General features: G+C 44.5%; 1 protein-coding gene across 3 annotated transcripts in view; it reads left to right on the top strand.

The window, feature by feature from the left end:
* Positions 1 to 21,092, top strand: part of BLVRA (biliverdin reductase A) — a 58,325-nt gene that overhangs the window by 21,888 nt on the left and 15,345 nt on the right. Inside the window, exon 2 of one of the 3 annotated variants that reach the window (XM_006124108.4) lies at positions 13,856 to 13,936. The exons of the other annotated variants lie outside the window; for them this stretch is intronic. Within the exon in view, the coding sequence (XP_006124170.1) occupies positions 13,928 to 13,936 (9 nt within the window). The 5' untranslated portion in view covers positions 13,856 to 13,927. The remainder of the gene's footprint in view (positions 1 to 13,855; positions 13,937 to 21,092) is intronic. 3 annotated transcript variants of the gene reach the window in all.

Here is a 21,092-nt window from a genome sequence, read left to right as displayed (position 1 = left end):
CAAAAATCAGGTCTAAGCAGTCTCATCCAGATGTTGAGAGAGCCACTAGCTCTGGCCACTGTTGAAAATTTTGGCCATAAGGCATTATTCATTTGTCATTGTAGCATTCTTAAATAGCAGAAACTAATCAATCATGTTTGGAAGCATTTCTTGCATGTATTACCCTCCATGTGAAAGAAACACTGCCGTCACTTTGCTTAGCCAAACATTTTGAAAGGGAAGAAGTATTCCCATCTATGGAATTGTGGCCTTGCTAATGAGCCTATAACCTTAGTAACTAAGTGCCAATAAATAAACATTGATTATTCAGTGTTATGCAATTTGAAAACAGTGCTATTTTGATTCACGTTCCTGAGCCACTTCTGCTGACAACCAGTTTGCTTTAAAATAATAGTAGAGATAATACCAAAGGGAGAGCCTAGTAGAAAAAAACCATCAAAACATCTGTCTGCTTTCATATTAGTTTTTATAATGATCCCTTCAATAACATTGGGACTGGATTGTGTCTGGTGTTCCGTCAGTTTGCAAGGGGAGAAAAGGAATTGCATCCCTTCCTCTTCATTTATGTCTCTGCTTAGGGACTGGTGACAATACGGTTCTTGCATTGCCCTGGGGCACAAGATTTTGTGACACTGCACGAAAAACAGCACTGTCCCCTCCAAAAGAGGCAGAGGGGGAAACTGCCATAGTTTTGCTTCCTTTGCCCTGAGGACCTAGGGGGAATATGTGCTATACCTCTCCTAAGGAAGCCCCAGCAGTTATCTTCCCTTTGTACTCCACAGAGCATACCTGAGTGGAGACAATGGCTGTCAGAATTGTTACTGGGACGTGGCACCTTACCTTTTCCCCCCCAGTATGGCCCTTTAACACTGAAGCAAAATATTTCCTTTTTAAATTTGAATGGCGTGATCCTACAGTCTCTGATATAAGGCTGTTACTTTTCATTAAAATGGCTGCCACCAACAGGAGGGAAGGGGTGGGGAGTGAGAGTACAGCTGACAAGAGATGTATGACTTATCCCAGAGATGGACAATAATTGTTGCAGGGGGGTGGCACTTAGTGAATTTTGGCACATGGTCATGGGCCAGCTCTACCCCAAGAAGAGGTGGGGCCTGTGGCAGAAGGGGCAGGTCTGGGGATTAGTCTCCCCTCAGAGTTGTGTGAGCCGGAGGTTTTGAATTAAAAACACAGCAGACGGCTCATGGCTCTGCCACTGCTGTGTTGCCTGTCAGCCGCCTGGTATTGCTGGGGCTATTTTAAAGGTTCGTGGCTCCAGCCCCTGCAGGGGTATTGCCATGACTGTGAGCCATTTAAAAAGATTCTGCTGCCTAGCCACTGTCTGGAAATTCAATGGCCTGGGCAGCAGGATATAAACAGAAAGCAGCCAGATGCAGTCCATGGGCCGGATCAAAATGTTAGGTTGGCCAGATTTGGTCTCCAGGCAGGGCTGGACTAAGGGATGGGCTAGCCTGGCAGCTGCCCAGGGCGCCAACCTACAGAGGGCTCCCAGCGGGCTGCAGCGGCCGCTTGGGGCGGGGGCTGTGTTAACCACTGCAGCACCAGCCAGCAGCGCCCTTCCCCCTGCAGCTGCAGGGCCCTGCACTTCCAGGTGTAGCCCACCATGGGCTGCGCGCCAGCGGCAGTGGCCGGGCCGACTGGGCAGCGCATGCGCTGTGTGTCCGCCCATGCATCCCGGGAGCGGGCCCACGCATGCACTGTGTGCCTGAAGGCGGGGCCGCATGTCCCGGGGGTGGGCCCGCGCATGTGCCATGCGCCTGGGGGCGGCACCACGAGCCTGGAGCCTGGGGCACCAAAATGGCTTGGGCTGGCCCTGCCTCCGGGCATCATCTTGCCCAGCCCTTCCTTATCCTCTGTGTTTTACTGTGGTGTGTGTGCGGGGGGGGGGGGGGGGGGGAGGAGAGAGTGTGTTGCAGGGGAATGTTAAATGCTGTTGGGCCTTTTGACAGTTGGACTGAACTAAACAGGTGTAAACTCTTAAATACTGACAGCTCGTCATGGGGAAACCTGATCATAAAGTCTGGTGGAATTTTAGCCTGTATTGTAAGACATCTTCAAGAAGGAGACGGTCTCTCATACAGACAAGGAGTGAGGGAGACAGTGAAACAAAAGCTGAAGCAGAGGCAGCTATTTCTTTCATGCTGATACAGAACAAGGTGTGAAGGATATGGGAAATGCCTCTGAATGAGTCACTGAAACTGACTAACAGAGCTGCTAACCTTTAACAGACTGCAGAGATTCTAGTTTGTCTGAGGTAACAGAAGCTTCATTGGCCAAAGCAACATTGTCTTTAAATAGACTCTCACTTCTAAAATGCTTTCTCACAAAGGACTTGAGGAAGGTTTGATTGAAATAAGAGCACTTGGGCATCTTTTTCCTGTTGCTTTTTATCTTGTGTAGCCATTTATGACCATGCAAAATGGTGGGTGAGATGACATCTTGTCCTATCCTATCTTGGTTCAATACAAGAAGCAATAGGCTTACACTGCAGCAAGAGAGGTTTAGGTTGGACATTAGGGAAAACTTCCTAACTGTTGGGGTGGTTACACACTGGAGTAAGTTATCTAGGTAGGTTGTAGAATTTCCATCTCTGGAGATATTTAAGAGCAGGTTGGATAGACATCAATCAGGGATGGTCTGGATGATACTGGGTCCTGCCATGAGGGCAGGGTACTGGATTTGATGACCTCTCAAGGTCCCTTCCAGTTCTAGTGTTCTATGATTCTAAAATGAAGTAAGCGTTGTTGTTCCCAATTTAGGGATGGGAAAACTGAGACAGAGAGATTATGTGAGTTGGCAAAAGTCATCCAGGCAGAGCCAGGATTAGAACTGGGGTCTCAAGTTCCATTCCATTCTATCATTAACTAGGCAACGCTGGCTGCTGCTGCTGGATTATCCAGTCCTCATTCTTGCTCTGTTCCCTCTCCTACAGAATACATAGTTACGGTTTAGGCTTGGAAATAAGTATTTGGAACAGATGAACTGTTGAGGATCAAAATTGCAGCTCCTTCCATGCCACCTCCCATCTGAGAGGAGAACTGGCATATAATGGGCAGCATGCAGCATCCATAAAGGAGTGCAGCATTGGGTATGCTGTGTTTGGGAGCAATATATATATCTACATCACCTCGGCACATGTTTGTGCCAGAGAGACAACTGATCCCTTACGTAGCACCTTAACTTTGCCTGGTGTTTGTACAGGGATTAGAAAAAGGCCAGACGTGTCCTCTGTCCTAAAGAGTTTAGAATCTGAATGAGATGAACTGAATAGGCACATGAGCAAGGAAAATCTATGGGGGAATGAAACACACACATGCTTCTAAAGGTGTTCCCTGCAGGTTTAGAATTGAGGTTCATTGAGAGGTAGTTTGCTGCCCACGCTGTCCCATTCTTGGGATAGAGGACTTAATTCTGCTGGACTGACAACTTGGCATGTTTCACTAGCATTAAAATAACTCCTCTGCCTCCTCCACTTCCAGAAGTAGGGCTGATAAATTAGAGATCTAGCTATCTCTAAATGAATTAGGAGGAAAGTAGTTATTTAATAGTTCTTAAAGCATGCTAAACAAAACTCTGTGAATGGAAAGCTGGCTCATTCGGGTAATCAAATGATACCTAGAATATAGGCATAGACTTTGCAAGTGGAAATCCAAGCTGGGAGGGGGAAAAAGGATATAACCAAAACATGAAGCCCAGTTACTTGTGACTATGTACAGGAAAAGAGAATGAGAAAGGTTAGGGAAAAAGTGGTGAATGGGAGCCTTTTTGGGGGAGAGGAAATGCTTGGAAATTCTGCTTCTCTGCTGTCTCAATCATGTTTTCTAATTTTAAGCAAAATAAGTATGGAGCCCTTTTAGAGATCATGATCTATATTAACCAATTACATAATTTGAATCACTGTATTTCTGCTATATCTGTTATCTACAGAAGCTTGACCGTGTGTGGGAGGACTGAGGCTACCTCTTAAGATATCTTTTACAGAGTCCTGACTCAACAGAATGACCTAGAAGTACCCACTTGCTGTACTTACATCACAATATTACAGTGTCTCATTTGTGTTTCCTGTTGCTAGCAGGTCTGGTCAATAAAAATAATTATGTACTTATGAAACCTGTTTTGTAGAGGCCAGAATCAGCGCTGACCTCATGCTTAGCTGTAAGATGCATGACTTAAACAACACAATCCAATTTGTTTACAGGGTTTGCTTCCAAGTCAGTATCTCAAATGCTCTATAGAGAGAGACTGTCAGAAGGTAATGAGAAGAGAGATTTTAGGTTGAGATTTAAAAATGGTGTTTCAGGGGGCAAGACTAAATAAACCACTGGGCACTGATTACCCTTGAATATTCGTAAATGTTTAGCTATTAACTAAGTAGTCGCAGGATTGCTGCACACTCAGCCCAGTACAACACCTTTCTTTTTACTGAACTTACAGTCCTTGTTTGTCCAGCTACAGGAATGTTGTAGTTAAAAATAGAAAAGATCTTTAAAAAGATAAGGAATTATACATCACTTTGCAAAGGCAGAACTATTAGGCTACATTTCCTAAGCGAGCTACTTTTTAATAGCACCAGCAAAATACATGCACTCAATATTGTGTATTGTACATGCAACTAGGTAGCGTTGAAAATGAAGGCCTCTTTGGACATTATAGTTGACTGGTGTTGCATATATGAAAATAGACATTTTCTATATAAACTAGGGATATGACTAGTCAACTAGTCATTCTCCCTCTCCCCCTGCTGCCTCTATCAGATAGGTGCAGTAAAGGGGGCGAAAGAAGGGGTACTTCAAAGCAGCAGCGCTGCACAGCTGAGCCCAGCCAGGATCAGCTCTGCGGCACTGCTGTGTATAGAGCCCGGGGTCAGCTGGGGACTCCCCAGCTGATCCCGGGTTCCTCTGAAATGTCCCCTGGAGCCTGGGATCCCAGTTCTGCATGGCATTTCAAATCGGCAACGCAGCATGGAGCCTGGGGGGACTGAGAGTCCCCTGGTAACCCCGGACTCCATGGTGTGCTGATGCTTTGAAATACACAAGAGCCGCTGCTGGGGACTCTTGTACATTTCAATGCTGGCTCCCCAGTGCAGCCTGGAGTCAGGGAGACTTCCTGCCAGCCCCAGGCTGCACATCGAGTTCTACATTCCTCCTTTGAAATCTACAAGGGCAATTGCTGGGGCTCTTGTAGATTTCAAAGGAGGAATGCAGACGTACCTATCCACTAGTCGAGTAGCTAATGGAAATTCCATTGACTGCTCAACTAGTTAACTTTTTCTTAACATCCTTAATACAAACAGGAATCTTGTGTTCACAATGGGTGTGCCCACAAATTTTATGGCTGCTGTATATGCAAAATCACAGTTCATGAGATACCAGACCTTGAGCAGAAGTATACTAGACAGTACAGAACATTCTATCTCACAGTTCAAAAGAGATCTTACTTCTTTTTCTTCCTTAAAATGAAACATGGACATGTATCTTAAGGAAGTCCCCAACTTACAAATGGGTTATGTTTTAAAAGTTCATTTGCAAGTCAGTTGTCTGGAACTCAGAACACATTTTCCCATAGTAATAATGTTATAAATGGTGGTTAGGTTCCCAGGTTAGCCCACAAAATCTGTTTAATCCATATGTGATGTAGTAGGGGTGCTGCCTGTCTTGTAACCCTGGTTTAACATCCTGGCTGTGTTGTTTGATTCCAGATGATTCACTCCACAGGTGTATTGGCCCAGACACCTCATCCCAGCCTAAGCAAATGATAAGGCTGCTCCCAGAGAGAGACAAAGGAAGATATGCAGGGATGGCTACCTGGCGGAGAGGGGGGACTAGTGGTCCCCAACGTGGTGCCCGCGGGCACTATGGTGCCCGCCGGGCCATTTCTGTGTGCCTGTTGATTGATCTGGGCCAGCCCCGCCCCCGGGCGCGTAGCGTATGGGCGGCCCCACCCCTGGGCACACAGCACAGGAGCGGCGCTGGCCCTGGCCCCGGGCATGCAGCGCATGGGCTATTCCGGCCCTGGGAGCAAGGTGTATGGGCGGCCCTGCCCCTGGGCGCGCGGCACAGGAGTGGCGCCAGCCCCGGGCGCGTGGTGTTTGGGCAGCCCCACTCCCGGGCGTGGGCACAGGAGTGGCGTCGGCCCCGGGAGTGTGGCACATAGGTGGCACCAGCACTGGGCACACGGTGTATGGGTGGCCCCGCCCCAGGGCGTGTGCACGGCCCCGCCCGCGGGTGCCGGGCACGTGAGTGGCCCCGCCCCCAGGCGTCCAGCAGCCCCAAAAGGTTGGGGACCACAGGCCTAGGAGCTGGGTCAGTCTTGGCTGGGGGAAGCATGAGGAGAGCAGACTAAGTCCAGGACGGGGCTTCAGGGGCCTGTGAGCCCCTTTCCCCTGAGAGAAATAAGGCTGGTTGCCCTGTCTCCTGTGGTAACATAAACCCTAAGCTATGCCTTGTCTATGAGAGCCAATAAACATTCTACTCTACTGGTTGGCTGAGAGTCACATTTGGCTGCGGACGGGGGTGCAGGGTTGGAGGCCCCCGACGCACCGTCACACCATAATGTAGCTGAAATTCTGTATGTTTGTAATGAAAAATAGTAGAAAACAATACTAGTCTACTATATATTTGAGAGAGTTTGCCTGTCTGTTCAAGAACGCCTCCTAAATGGTAAGAATTAAGAACACCACATTCAGTATACCACTTCCTTTTATTATAACTTTAAAGCTAGGTAAGGGTTTGGTTGTGCCAGGAAAATGGGATGTGCTTGAAATTGAATTGCTTTTCACCTACCATGCAGAAAGGAGACAGAATTACCAAGCACATGAAAGGGGTTGGCTGGGGGCACTTCCACCTTCTGGAACTGCACCAGCCTTGAGCCTCCCACCTCCCCAGACACCCTTTAGGGTGGGTGGGGGTGGAGCTGAAGCTCCTCCTTTCCCCTCCCCCCATTTGTACAGGGATATTGCTGGCTGTTCCCGTTATTGGGAAGTAAAGGAAAGTGCACAGTTTGCTGCATTCCTCATTCTGGCTGGGGAGCACAGGGGGCAGACGAACCCAGACCTGCCCCAGCTGGGGGACATGCACCCTTCCCCCAGCTGGGGGACATGCTGGAGCTGCAGCAGCTATAGACAGGCCCTTGTTATCTGGCCCCAAGCTGCCATGGTGAGAGAAATGGGATAGTCCTCTCTCCTCAGGGCAGGCTGCATCATGAACCCCTCATCCCCAGAGCAATAATTTAAACGAAGAAAAACAAAAAAATTAATTAGGGACTAGAACAGTGCCAGGTAAACTTTCTAATAATTAAATAAAATAGAAAAACAGTAACATTCACTAAGAATTACTTTTTAAATTTAGCCCTGAATACTGCTGCTTGAGGAGAGGCAGGTGTAATAGATGGAAATTCTAAAGGGGACTTCTGGGCATCTCTGACTGCACCCCCTTATGGGCTCTACACCAGCTCCTTTTCCTGGCCCCACACACTCCCCTGCAGACTTGGCAGCAAGTCTGGCAGCCCCCCATCCTCATCCCCTGCCTCTCCTTGTGAGCATATAGCCATGGCTCCGGCAGCCCCCAGCCCCTGCTCACCAGGAGGCAGCAAATGGCACAAGTGCGGGCTGGAGGAAGACAGCTGTGCAGCTGACCAGAGAGAAACGGCACTTTGAAGGGGAAATTGCTGCTTCTCTCTAGTCTAGCAGCTGCCCTCTGCTCCTCTGGAGTCCTGCATTTGCACTGCCACCTGCACCTCTTGATCCCCTCAGGCTGCAGGTGAGATTTTGTTTGTGTGGATGTTTGTAAGTCAGGGAGTGCCTATGTAGAATAACTTTACCTACTGTCCCTCAAGGTGTAGGAGATGTTAATATTCTGATAAATATTGTTTAAAAAACCAGCTAAGCGTATCTTTTATGTATTGCAACATGTACTCTAAATTTTTTTACTTATGTTCTTAATTTTGATAGCTGTGGGAATTTAGAATGTTGAATTTCTGTTTTACTCTCTATAGAAGCAAACTTGATGGAAAGAACTGTTTCTCTTTTGCATTTTTGTACTGTATTAGCAAGGGCTGAGAAGCCTCGCAGTCTGCAGAGAAGTATATAGCTGTATAATGAATCATTTTTCTTTTTCATCCTTTACGCCTTCAAAAATAGTTTCAATCTAGCCCCTAAGTATATGTACTCAAAATTGTGTGCTCACATTCTAGGATGTTCAAAAATTCTGATTTGTCCATGCAAATAAGGAAACTAGATCATGGGTTCCCAAACTTTTTGACACAGGGACCAGTAAATCCATTCACGAGCTTTTGGAGGACCGGTAACATATTTGCATATTCATTAAGCAAATGATGAATATTCAAATAAGTTGTTTCTGGTCCTCCCAAAGCCCCCAGTGCCAGCGTTAGCATAGCTTTTGATACGGTCACCCACAATATTCTTGCCAGCAAGTTAAGGGAATATGGATTGGATAAATGGACTGTAAGATGGATAGAAAGCTGGCTAGACCAGGGTTTCCCAAACTTTTTACTTTAGTTGGAAACTGTTTTTTTGTTTTTTTTGTACTGTTTTTTTGCAGCCCAAAAATATAAACACATTAAAACAATGAAAAATGAATAAATTTTCAATGTTTCATCAGGCTACATCCTCTGCCCAGCCCAGGCCAGGGCTTCGGGGAGGAGGGGTAGGGTTGCCAGGTGTCCGGTTTTGTACCGGACAGTCTGGTATTTGAGGGTTCTGTCCGGGAAACAAATTGAGAAAATACCGGACACATAAAATGTCCAGTATTTTCTAATTTGGTAAGTTTTATTATAATTAGGTGTATCAGTCCGTAGCTGTGAACTGCTTGGCTGGTAGATGTGCATGAGTGTGTCTACCAGCCAGGTAGTTCGCAACTACTTGAGGGAGGGCATGGGGGGGGGGGGCAAAATGGAATCCCTGGGGCCAGACTCACTCGTGTGCCTGGGTCTGCATGTGCCCGGGTCAGTCCTGCTTTTCCCCCGGCCAATTTGCTCTCCCCCTCCCCCCCATCACCACTTCTCCTCCTGATCTCCCCCATCTAGCCCTGCTTCTGGTGGCTGGTCCCCCCCACTCTCCACCAATCTCCCCCGACTAACCCTGCTCCCCCCACCCCCTCCCAGCTGGCTCATTCTCCCCTGCTTGTCCTCCCAATCTCCCCTGGCCAGCCCCGCTTCCGGCATCTGGTTCCCGTGTCCCCCGGCCAGCCCTGCTTCCACCAGTCGACCTCCCCCCATCTCCCCCTTCCAGCCAGCTGATTCTCCCCCGCTTCTCCTCCTGGTCTCCCCTGGCCAGCCCCGCTGCCCCAGTCCAGCCCTGCTTCCGGAGGCTGGTTCTCCCGTTGATCTCCCCTGGCCAGCCCACCCTGTCCCCGTCCCAATCCCCGCCCCGCCCCACTTCCGCTGCCCAGCCAGCCTCCCCCCCATCTCTGCCATACAGCCCCTCTGCCCCCAACCCTGCTTCCTGGTGGCCAGTCCCCACCTCCCCCCTCCCCACACACACCTCCTCCCAGCCCGCCCCGCTCCCCTTCCGGCAGCCACGCTGTGGCGCGGTATTTTTTTCCCACGGCCCAGTACCGGGCCGTTGCCCATAGTTTGGGAAACACTGAACTAGATAATCTGGCTACTTGATTTGCATACAAAACTGCTCCTTGCTTGGCAATGTCTAAATGTTTTCAGGAGCTCAAACCTTGCACAGGCAATTCAGAGATTGCTTTTGAAAACTCGTCCCATTTATATATAAAACTTGTTCCACCTAAAAATATAATGTGGAGTGATGTACAGAAGGGAATGTATTTTTAAAATATCTTTTTGTTGATGTACAAATATTTAATTCACTTCATTATTTATATAGCTTCTAATGGCTCCCTCTTGTGGCTGACGAAACATGTTAAAATGTCTTCAGTTTCTCCAGGTTGCCTCATATATAAATGTGAGGTACCAAAATGAATAAACTGATGTGTAGCACTGTATTGCAATCTAACTAGACTGCTACCAAAAGGTAAGATCTGGTAGCTGATCTATATACTTAAAACTTTAGGTAGGCCAATAATATGAAAACTATATGGGATTCTAAAATTGGGAAGGATTTGAATAACCCCTGTGGTCTATAGGTTTTGTTCTCCCTTCCCTTCTCTTTGGCAGTTGTCCATGTTAATTGTTCTATGCATGTTAATGAAGATAAAGATTGACCATCACTCCTGGGGAAGTCATGGACTAAGATATCTCGTCTGTAATACAAGACATGCACAGGCTTTATTCTGGGCATATGCATTTCCTTAATGAAAACACTGACATGTCAAACTTCGCCTGACCCATTTCACAAATGACTTAAACTCTGAGCCATAACATAAAACAAATGTACTCCTCTACGAATTATACTGGAATGTTGAGAATATTTTCACAGAAAAAATCATTTTTTTAATGAGAAAAAAATAAAATTTCTGGTATCTGCAATTTATTCAAGTATCTTGTCTCTGATCCATATTGGCATATGTTCTGTTGATTTCAATAGAGCTACCATGATTTACACTAGCAGAGGATCTGGCCCTTTGTTAGTGTGTTTTTTAAGGCAGAGGTCTCAAACTCAATTTACCTTAGGGCCAGTTCAGTACCAGTCCTCAAATCCTCCCAGAGGGCCAATAACATCACTGTGGTCACTGGTGTTTGGGGGAAAAAAAAGTTTCTTGTACTTTTTTTTTTTTTAATTTTGAATTTCTTAGAAATAAAAAAACCCTGTCATACAACTTTATACAATTCCTCACCTGCAAGGGAGTTTTTAGTGTTTGCCAGACTGCCACTTCAGACTCTTTTTGATTAATGAGTTTTGAATGCTTAGGGTTGGCAATATAGTATATGCACATTGACAGCGTCTCCCTCTGGGTCCAGAAGCCCAGATGGAGACCAGGACCCTACAAAATACATGAAACTGAGTCCGCACCCTGATACCACCATGTCCTCCTGTTGGGATGCTTCCCACTAACATCCATGTCCTCACACTGAGATCTCCTGCTCTAGCCCAGGGTAACTGAAAGAGACAGCTACCAGTTCTTCCTCGAGTGATGTCCCCGTGGGTGCTCCACAACAGGTGTCGGGCTCGTCCCGGCGCTGCAATCCGGAAAGTTTTTGCCAGCAGTAGCCCCCTCTGGAGGACCGCGCAGAGCGTCCCGCTAACATCCATGTCCTCACACTGAGATCTCCTGCTCTAGCCCAGGGTAACTGAAAGAGACAGCTGGCCGCAAAAGTGCATCAGAATAACACAAAAGGAGCATGTGACAGGTTGGGTGCCCCTGGATGCTAGCTGAGATACCACTAAGCCTATTCTGCCAGCCTGGACCCTCCTTAAACCCTATCTTGTTGACCCAGACACTAAAGCCCCCTCCAGCAAAGCTCTGTACTACTCCCCCAACTGCAGAAGTACAGATACTGAGATCAGCTTTGGGAGAACTCAGCTTAAAGAACTTACTACAGCACCCAGATGTTCACCCTGTCCTTTGAGGTACAAATTCAAAGTTATATGAAACTTTCCCTCTTCAGTGTGAAGGAAGGTATATACAGCCTCTCTCATGCAAATGGAATAATCATTTTCAGTAAATCAAAACCTTTCCAATGATATCTTTCATAAAGCATATGTCAGTTATGTCATATTCATATAATAAGCATATTTTAATAAAGCATAAGGAATGCCATGTTACATATCCAAAACAGAATAAGAAACAGCTAAGTGCATATGCATGGGTACACACACCTTAGGAAACATAAATGGGAATTTCAACAAATAAAAATGAAAAACTTTTTCTGTGGTCTGGAGAGAAGTTCTGCTTGACTTTTATTTTGTGTTTTTAACGTTTTAAACATATATTATGAGGGTGTGGTACATGGAAATTAACTTCCTGATTATCTCTTGCTTCCAGAAGTGCATTAGACATATTGCTAGGAGCACATCAGAGGTGGAGCAACTCTTCGCATTGCTTATTATTGTGCCAACAATTTTTGTAACATCCATCTTTCTGCTTTTTATGTAAATTACATCTTCGGTTTAGTTAAGATTGCTGTGAGTTCTGTGCCCCTTATTCAGCAAAGCATTGAGCATGTTGTTAACTTTAAGCACATGAATAGTTCCCTTTGGGGCTACTCAACTGATTTAATTGAGAGATTCATTCTTTAAATACCTTGCTGAATTGAGACCTGTAAACAGTTCTGCTCTTTTTTTAAAAAACAAACAACTCCCCTCCCCCCCAAAAAAACTCTACAAAATGCTTTCCTAAATAGTAATAAAAATGACTATTAGACAGTTTTATTTCTGCCTTTATCTGCTCCAATTAGATTAGAAAGCAACATTTTTACTCCCACTTTTGCATAATATTCCAACGTTTCACTGGATTCCTACAATTTGCTAGAGAGAGAACTGCATTTGATCCCTTTCTGTGGGGAAATGGCAAGGCTGTATTGGAAACTTTGCAGAGTAGAATCAGCTTGACTGCCAAGTTCCTAAGAGAAACACAGAGGGTTCAGGAATAAATTGAAGTGAGTCATTCTCTTACAGGCACCAGCTGGAAAAGGGTACATTCTGACACTTAAAAGTTGTGGGCCTGATTCTTATCAGTGAAACAAAGTCCAATGAGCAAAAGTGCCTTAAGTTAGGTATAAAAATGACCTTCATACTCACTTGAAGATCTCTTTATGCTGCCAGAGCAGTGTAATAGACCTATAAGGTAAATGAGAAACAGATCCTCTGTCTTCAAATGGAAAGATGGAAACCAAAACAGATACATCAGCACTAAATCTTGAAAGATTACTGATTTTTTTTTATCAGGTAGGCCCACATATGAAAGCCATAGAAAGGGAAATTTGGGACAGTGGAAAAATAGGAAGTATTTTATAGAAAAATATCTGGGAATTTGAGAGACCTACTGACAAGAGCACAAAAAGCTAGTGAGCCAGTCAGATTTAAAAGCTCAACAATCTTAAGATGGGTAACCTTATGTAGGATAGTGATAGAAATGTAGCCGTGTTAGTCTGGGTAGTCACAACCATATATACCAAAGGATACAATTTAAAAAAATGAACAAATATGAAAAGGACAAATCACATTGCAGAACAGGAGGGGGATGCGGGGGGGGGGGAGGAAGGAAGGTAAGTGTCTGTGAATTGATGATATCAACATACTGCACTGACTACAGCTGAAGCAAAATGTATAGTAGATTTCTTGTCTGGTGGAACAAAAGTCTTGCAAGGTGTCAGTCGGTGTGGATGTTTGTCTTGAGATGAGATGATCTAAGTTAGAAATATCATTCTTGATGGTTTTCTGTTTCTTGTATAAAATACTTATCAGGTGATTTCTTAATTTCTTGGATAGTGTGAGGCAGAGTCTTTCACTGTAGTCAGTGCAGTATGTTGATATCATCAATTCACAGACACTTACCTTCCTTCCTTCCCCCCCCCCCCGCATCCCCCTCCTGTTCTGCAATGTGATTTGTCCTTTTCATATTTGTTCATTTTTTTAAATTGTATCCTTTGGTATATATGGCTGTGACTACTTTCTTCCACTATTTGATCTGAGGAAGTGGGTCTGGCCCACGAAAGCTCATCATCTAATAAACCATCTTGTTAGTCTTTAAAGTGCTACATTGTCCTGCATTTTGCTTATGTAGGATGCATGCTACTCTGTGATCCTGAAGTAGTATGGAGAACGATGCATTAATCCTTTGAAGTAGCATATTAAGTAAGATGAGGATGGAAGAACTGTAGGGGGAAGTTGCATCCTTGTTACATTTATCAAATGTATGTTAATTGCAAAATCTTGATTTATGATGATGAAACACTCATTCCTACACATTAGGGACAAGAAAGTAAAAGCAACATTTGAAAAACGCAGGAAGGAGGTGGAAGACATTTAAATGCCAGTTTGTTGATGAAAATTGTATGTCCAGGAAATATGCACCTGCCACATTCCTTTCTAATGATTCAAAGAAGAGGCTTTATGGCTTGAGAAATGAACTTCAGGTGAAGAATTAAGAACGTCTGCATTTTAATCCTATCTTTGCACTAGCTTTATCTATATCTTGGGGAAGTCACTTAAAATGGAGATGTAAGAATTAGTATTTGCACTACATTTTGAAGATGTAAAGTGCAACAAGACTGCTAAGTATTACTATTATATCCAAGCAGACCAGACCACCCGTACCAATACACAAAGTACATAGATGGAGGGCACCATGTAATTTGGGTTACCAAAGTGCCCCAAATTTCATGATGTCCTAGGCAGCTGTGTGCTGCATATGCAGAGTTGCAGGCTCCAGCAGCCAGCTCCATCACCAGTCCTCTTCTCCTCTCCCCCCCCCCCCCCCAAGATGTGCCCAACTGGGCCATCCTAGTGGGGTTAGATGGCCTGGGACAGCTGCCTGCCCCATCCACATTCCACCCCTTTCCCTAAACTCTTTCCCTGAGGAATGCAGACTGGAGGATTGGGGGTGGGGGGCTGCAGCCAGCAGCAAAGATTGGGCCTACCCCAGCACTCGCCACCCGCTCACTCCACTCCACTAGCTCCTGCCGCATCAGTCTGCTTCCTGCTGCTGGTGAGTGTGGGAGGCAGTCCCACCCCTTCCCCCAAACTCCCTCCACCAAGTGATGTGGCTGGGAGCCGGGGAAGTGGAGCAGGTTAGGGCCAGGTCACTCTGCTTTCTACCACTGACAATGAACGTGGGGCTGGGCCTGACCACTCCTGCCCCCACAGCTTCTGCCCCCACGGCCCTGAGAGCAGTCCCCCTCACTGAGGGGCTACCACCCCCTCCTCTCACATGGGGCTGCCCAGGGCACCAGAGCTTCTAGGAACAGCCCTGTAAGCAGAATGCATATGTTGCGTTACTAAATTAGAAAATGCCTTTGCTGCTGCTGAATATTACTGGTAGATCCAGCTAGAACAGTATCTTTCAACCCTTCCAAACTACTGTACCTCTTAAAGGAATCTGATTTGTCTTGTGTACCCTCAAGGTTCCCCTCACAAAGTCAGACATAAAAATACAAAAATGTCACAGCAAACTATTACTGAAAAATTGCTTGTTTTCTTATTGAGCATATGATTATAAAATGAATCTATTGGAATATAAATGTACTTACATTTCTGTTTATAGTATATAGAGCAGCATAAACAAGTGATTGTCTGAAATTTTAGTTAGTATTGACTTCACTAGTGTTTTTTCTGTAGTCTGTTGTAAAACTAGGCTAATATTTAGATGAGTTGAGGTATTCCCTGGAAGATCTCTGTGTACTCCCACGGGTATTTGAACCTATGGTTGAGAACAACTGATCTTGAATATGCCTATTATTCTGCCGAATTTTCTATATATGTTCTAGTGCTATGCATGTATTTGCTGCTAAATAAACCAAGAATTTCCCATAGGAATGTCAGCAGACATCATGTGCACAATAAGGGCCAAGAAAGCAGCAGTGTAAGAAGAATTGATGGATAACGGTAGCTCTGTAAGGAATAATACAGTCCCCAGCAATTTATCTCAATGAGAGAATTGGATTGTTGTCAATGAAGAGCTAACTGAAGATACTGCTATGAGAGAATAAAAAGATTTGTTTTCCTCCTCTTGCTTCCATCATCCCAATTACAGGAATCAGTTTTAACTCACTGAAATCTTGCAAGAGACATCACACTCTGTTTCAGCTGGGGAGTCCCCCACTGACCCCAGGCTCCATGGCTTTGAAATGCACAAGAGCCCCCCACCTCCCACTCCACTGGGGACTCTTGTGCATTTCAAAGCTGACAACTGCGTGCAGCCCAGAATCAGCGGGACTTCCCGCTGGCCCTGGGCTGCATGCGGAGTTCTGAATTCCTTCTTTGAAATGTACAAGAGCCCCAGCGGGGGCTCTTGTGCATTTCAAAGCCATGGAGCCTGGGGTCAGCAGGGGATTCAGAGTCCCCTGTTGACCTTGGGTTCCATGCTGCACTGCACCAGCTGGGGATCTTGTACTTTTCAAAGGAGGAATGCAGAAGTGCCTATCGACTAGTCAAGCAGTTGATGGAAATTTTCCTGATGTTAAAGAATTACTCGAATCTTGCTGATTCTACCATATCTTGGCATCTATCATGCTGGGGAAAAAAGTAGACTAAACCACACCATGATACTTCTAACAGCATCAAAATTTAATTTTCCTTTTCTTCTCTTCTGCCAAGTGACCTGGTGAATGACCAAGGTTATGAAGAAGGTTCTAACGGGACTAAAGAACTATGCAACCAATGAGGAAGGCATATGCTCTCTGGCATATTAACTATCACTGATGACAACCTACAAAAGAAGTCCTAGCTGAGTTAGAAGAATGGTGGCTACAAAATGGAGTGTAATGTCTCTTGAAAGATTTTAGTGAGTTAAAACTGACTCCTGTAATTGGGATGGTGGAAGCAGAAGGCAGTCCAGCACCCTCAGGACATGACCGGTCCCAGATGAGGGATTTTGCCAGACCAGGGAAGATCATTTCTGCCCCCTTTAATCCCCTCCACTGGTCCCCTCAGCCATGGCCCAGCTGCCAGCCTCCCAGCTGCCCCAAACTCTCCACGTGTAGGGCTCCTGGCTCCCATGGGGCAGCATACTTGCTGGAGTTTAGTTGCACTGCCGGGCAGCAACCCCACTACCTCCCAGCCTCGCCAGGCAGCTCCACCAAGCGGTAGCAGGCTGCCAGGCTCCTTGCAGCGCCACTCGGTGGCCCCACCCTCCAGTCAGGCTCCCAACCCCGCGGGGCAGTCTGCTGCCTCCCAGTCCCGCCACACAGCTTCAATGCTGGATGGTAGCAGGGCTGCTGGGCTCTGATTATGCTGCCGGGCATCCCTGCTGCAGGTTCCCAACCCCACCACTGGACAGTGTTGCTGCTTCCTGGTTGCTTTCGCGCTGGGTAGTAGTTTTGTTGCCAGGCAGCAGCTAGCCTGCTGCTAGGCTCCAGCACTGTTGCCTCCCAGGCCTGCAGTGTCGCCACCACGTCACAGACGTGCAACTGGACTCCAGCCAGCTGCAGGGCTCCCACCCACCAGGCCTACACGGGACTTTCTGGTTCTGAACATCCATGGTCCTTCCAGACCAGGGATGTTGCCAGACCAGAGAGTCACAGTTAAGAGAGGTTCAGCCTATACAGAAAGACAAGCAAAGATATTTTCTTGCATAGCAACCTGCTTCCAGGTTTAAAAAATAAATTACCTTTTACTAGGCATTACAACCTCCCAGAAATGTGGGGTGTGTTTTGTTTTGTTTGTTTGTTTTGTTTACAGAATTTTCTCTATTCCTTGCATTTGAAATATCCCAAAGAGAAGTATTTATGATTTCTTCCCACTGAGGGGGAATGCTCACTCTGAGTAATAACCTGAATGTCCTGTATCCGCTATTTTTTCTATGGTGTTGCTGATCACAGTAACCATATATGGGTAGATTCAGGTTCTCAGTTTAAACAAATAAGTCAGAGCATTGATATTTTTGTTCAATCTTATGCTGAACACACCTAGTCCCGTGACAGGTAAATACCCAAATACTGTGAGATTTATTAATAGGTAATTTCATTTGAGACCTTGAATAGTTAACCTGATCTGAGTCCTATTTTATCAAACTATTTGCTTTTTTTACTCGACAAATACAGCAGACTGAGCAGAATTGATTTATTTAAATAATTGTCAATCATGACTTAAATTAGGAGGCAGGAAACTTTCATTTAAATTATCAGTTTTAATAGTGTTTTGCATCTGAACTTTTAAAATTACTTCCCTAAAGAGTGGTTGATTCTCATTGATTGGTATCCATTAAAACATGTTCATTTGCAACTAAATATAGCCTTTGCACTAAATTTGGTGCTGCTTAAGGTAGTTTAACTTGCATTTAGTCAAATTTGTAATGTTTATCTTGTTAGAAAAAGGTGAATGATGCACTTTTTTTATTATTTACTTGATTAATTTACTTGTGATTTGCATCAAGAGCTGTTTGGGTAGAAAATCAAATTCAATTAAATATATAATAGAATTGTATGGTGTGTTTTTGCTTGTTGTTAAATAAAACTACCTTAAGTGCTGGATACTTAAGAAAAAAGTTTATCAAAACATGTTGCACTTAAACCTAACAATTTATTAAACAAAGGAGTGTAGTTAATGAACTGAACTGATTGTTTTTGGTGACTGTCCTTCAAGGTTTTAGAACTAGTGGAGCTTGTCCTCTCACCTCATTTTTAAAACATTGGAAGAGGTAAACATGATTTCTAACATCTTTATTTCCCAGTCAGTAGCTGAGTTGTGAAGGAACTAAATAGTTAACTGAACTCGTTGAAAGCCATATCTATGCTATAGATTTTGTTGATGCATATTACATTAGCATTATGCTGCCACAATTAGTATATTGTTCATTCTTGGCTTTTTGCATTGGCACTGCGCATTCGCACCGTCAGTACTTGTGTTGATGCAAGCTGAGGGGGTACCATGAGTAGGTATCCCAGTATGCAACTCACCACTTCTTGGTGCACAGTCTTTAGAAGAATTATGGTAGTGTATGGTGGGGGCAAAAATGAGTCTTTCTCCACCCCATACCATTGATTCTCTTATCATATTAATGCCTCTTTTAAAAATCCCACGAAACTGTGCAGCATTTCTCATTGTTTGCCATCTGTGTCAGAAACATGGATGCCACACAGCTCTGCATTACTATCATGAGTGATGTAAACATCCTCCGCTATTTGCAGATCTGCAGGAAGAACTGCAGCAGTGGGGGACATGGCAGTTTTGTGGAGGACAGACTACTGCAGGACATAGTGATAAGCAATTCAGTGTTTCATGGCATTCTTGGAACAGCTGCATATGGTGGAGTACCACTTCTGGGCCCAAGAAATAAGCACTGACTAGTGGGAAGGCATCATAACGTAGGTTTGGGATGACAAGCGGTAGCTTCAGAACTTTCAGATATAAAAAAGCCTCATTCCTCGATCTGTGTGCCATGCTAACTCCACCCCTACAGCAAAGGGACACCAGAATCAGAGCTACACAACCAATTGAGAAGCCAGTGGCAATAGCACTGTGCAAATGTGTAACACCAACTTGCTACCAGTCATTGGAAATCATTTTGAAGTTGTAAAATTCATAGTGAGCACTGTTGTCATGCAGTTGGGTCTTGTTACGTAGGACTGTGACTTTCAGCAATGTGTAGGACATAGTGAATGGATTTGCAGCTATGGGTTTTCCGAACTGCAGAGGGGTGATAGATCGCATACATGTACCTATTTTGGCTCCAGCCTGTCTTGCCACAGAGTATAATGACAGAAAGGGTTGCTATTCTATAATTATGAAAGCTTTGTTTCACCAACATTAATGTTAGCCAGTCAAAGAAGATGCATGACACTTTCATTTTTAAGAACACAGGACTGTACGGACAGCTGCAAGCAGGGACTTTCTTTCCCAACCAGTGGATTATCATTGGCGATGTTGAAATGCTAGTAGTTATTTTGGGGATCCATCCTACCCATGGGAAGTGTAGTTCACAACTATGACCCAAGCACATGCCCCAGTATGTCACTACTGGGCATTCTGGGACAGCTGCTGGAGAATTGTTAAGGTTGACATACGTCACATGTTGTCTACGCTTACATTGAGTCAACCACAGTAAATTGACCATGGCTCAATGACATTTGGGGAAGTAGTGTTACTGCATCATCATAGTGGGGTACTTACAGTGGAAGGAGACAAATTTGAGTGTAGACACATGCACAGTTAAGTTGACTCAAAGTGACTTCAGTTTAACTTTGAAGTATAGGCCCGGCTAAATAAACTAAATTTGAGAGAATATTTTCTCAGCATCTGAAGAAGAGGCTACTGTTGTAAAAAGTTGGTTTAGCACTTCAGCAAACTGTGGGTGTGGGTGTTCAGCCTTTGACTTCTCTTAAAACTTGGCAGCAAATATGTAATGCTTAGTAATTTTGTATTTAATGTAAACAGTTTAATAGATTTTTAATTCTCAATTTCAAATTTCAAAGTTAAATAGGATTTTAAAAATATATCTGTATTTAAAAATACTGATTAAAAATTTAAAATGTTAAAATGTTCTTCACTGATTTTTATCCACCCAGAATGCAGCCATTAGGGCATAAACTTTCTTTTTTTTTTGTCACTTCCGCATATAAAGGAAAACTGTACCCATTGGCCCAAATTGAAGGTTTGAAATAATGAGAGCAAGCCAGTATCTTGGTATTTAAATACAGGGTTTCCCTTAGCAACAGTCATGAGGCTCATCTAGCTATCCAAGGCATACAGCTCTGTTCTGTGGAGTATAATTTGATATATGTAGCTGATGTCCTTTTGTATAGTCAAGCCAAAAACTTCAATTCCAGCCCCCTTGTCAATAGTTAAAAAATTCAGATCAGTATCTGGTTACAAAATAAATTGGGGACAAATTATTGGGCAGTTTCCTGGTTGTCATGTAGTGGAGCTTTTTCTTAGTGTAATTTCTACAAATAAACTGATGCAAGTAAGTATGAAAGTATTTTCACTAATTTGTTAAAATTTCTTAGTTAATATGGATGCTGTACTTATAAACTCCCCAGGCCCATAAACTTCATAAACTTCCCAGGCCCATGTCTGCTATGTATATTTTGTTAATGAAGAGGAATTCCATTAGTTGCTAATGAAGAAGAATTCTTTGAGACAGGCATTTCATCAGTCAGGGAACTGTGAATAGAGGTGGACATGAGTTTAAACTGCTCAGCTTCAGCAGTCAAACTGCAGCTGAAAAGTTAGATGCTAGGACATTTACCTGCTAAACTGGGTTTAACTCTGCCACATATACTTTGGTTCTTGAGAGCTGCACTGATTGCTGAGGGAATGGTTTTCAAAAAGGAGAAGAGTGGACCACATTTCTAGAGACCTTAGCATCAAAAATGTGGAGATGGCCAAAGAATGCCAGACCTGCATTCTACCTAAGCCTCTTTCCTTTCTTCCGTATTTATGGATGTCTTCTATTTAAACAGTTTCCCCTCCCCTATTAATATGTTATGTTTATGTAGCATTATGTGGCCTTGCAGCTTTAACAAGTTGTAAAACCGTGTAATTCTGTTGG

This window comes from Pelodiscus sinensis, chromosome 2, assembly GCF_052426305.1.
Source record: "Pelodiscus sinensis isolate ZL-2025 chromosome 2, ASM5242630v1, whole genome shotgun sequence".
NCBI classification, from domain to species: Eukaryota; Metazoa; Chordata; order Testudines; family Trionychidae; genus Pelodiscus; species Pelodiscus sinensis.
Note: the sequence above shows the minus strand (reverse complement) of the source record. Positions and strands in the feature narration are given on the sequence as shown.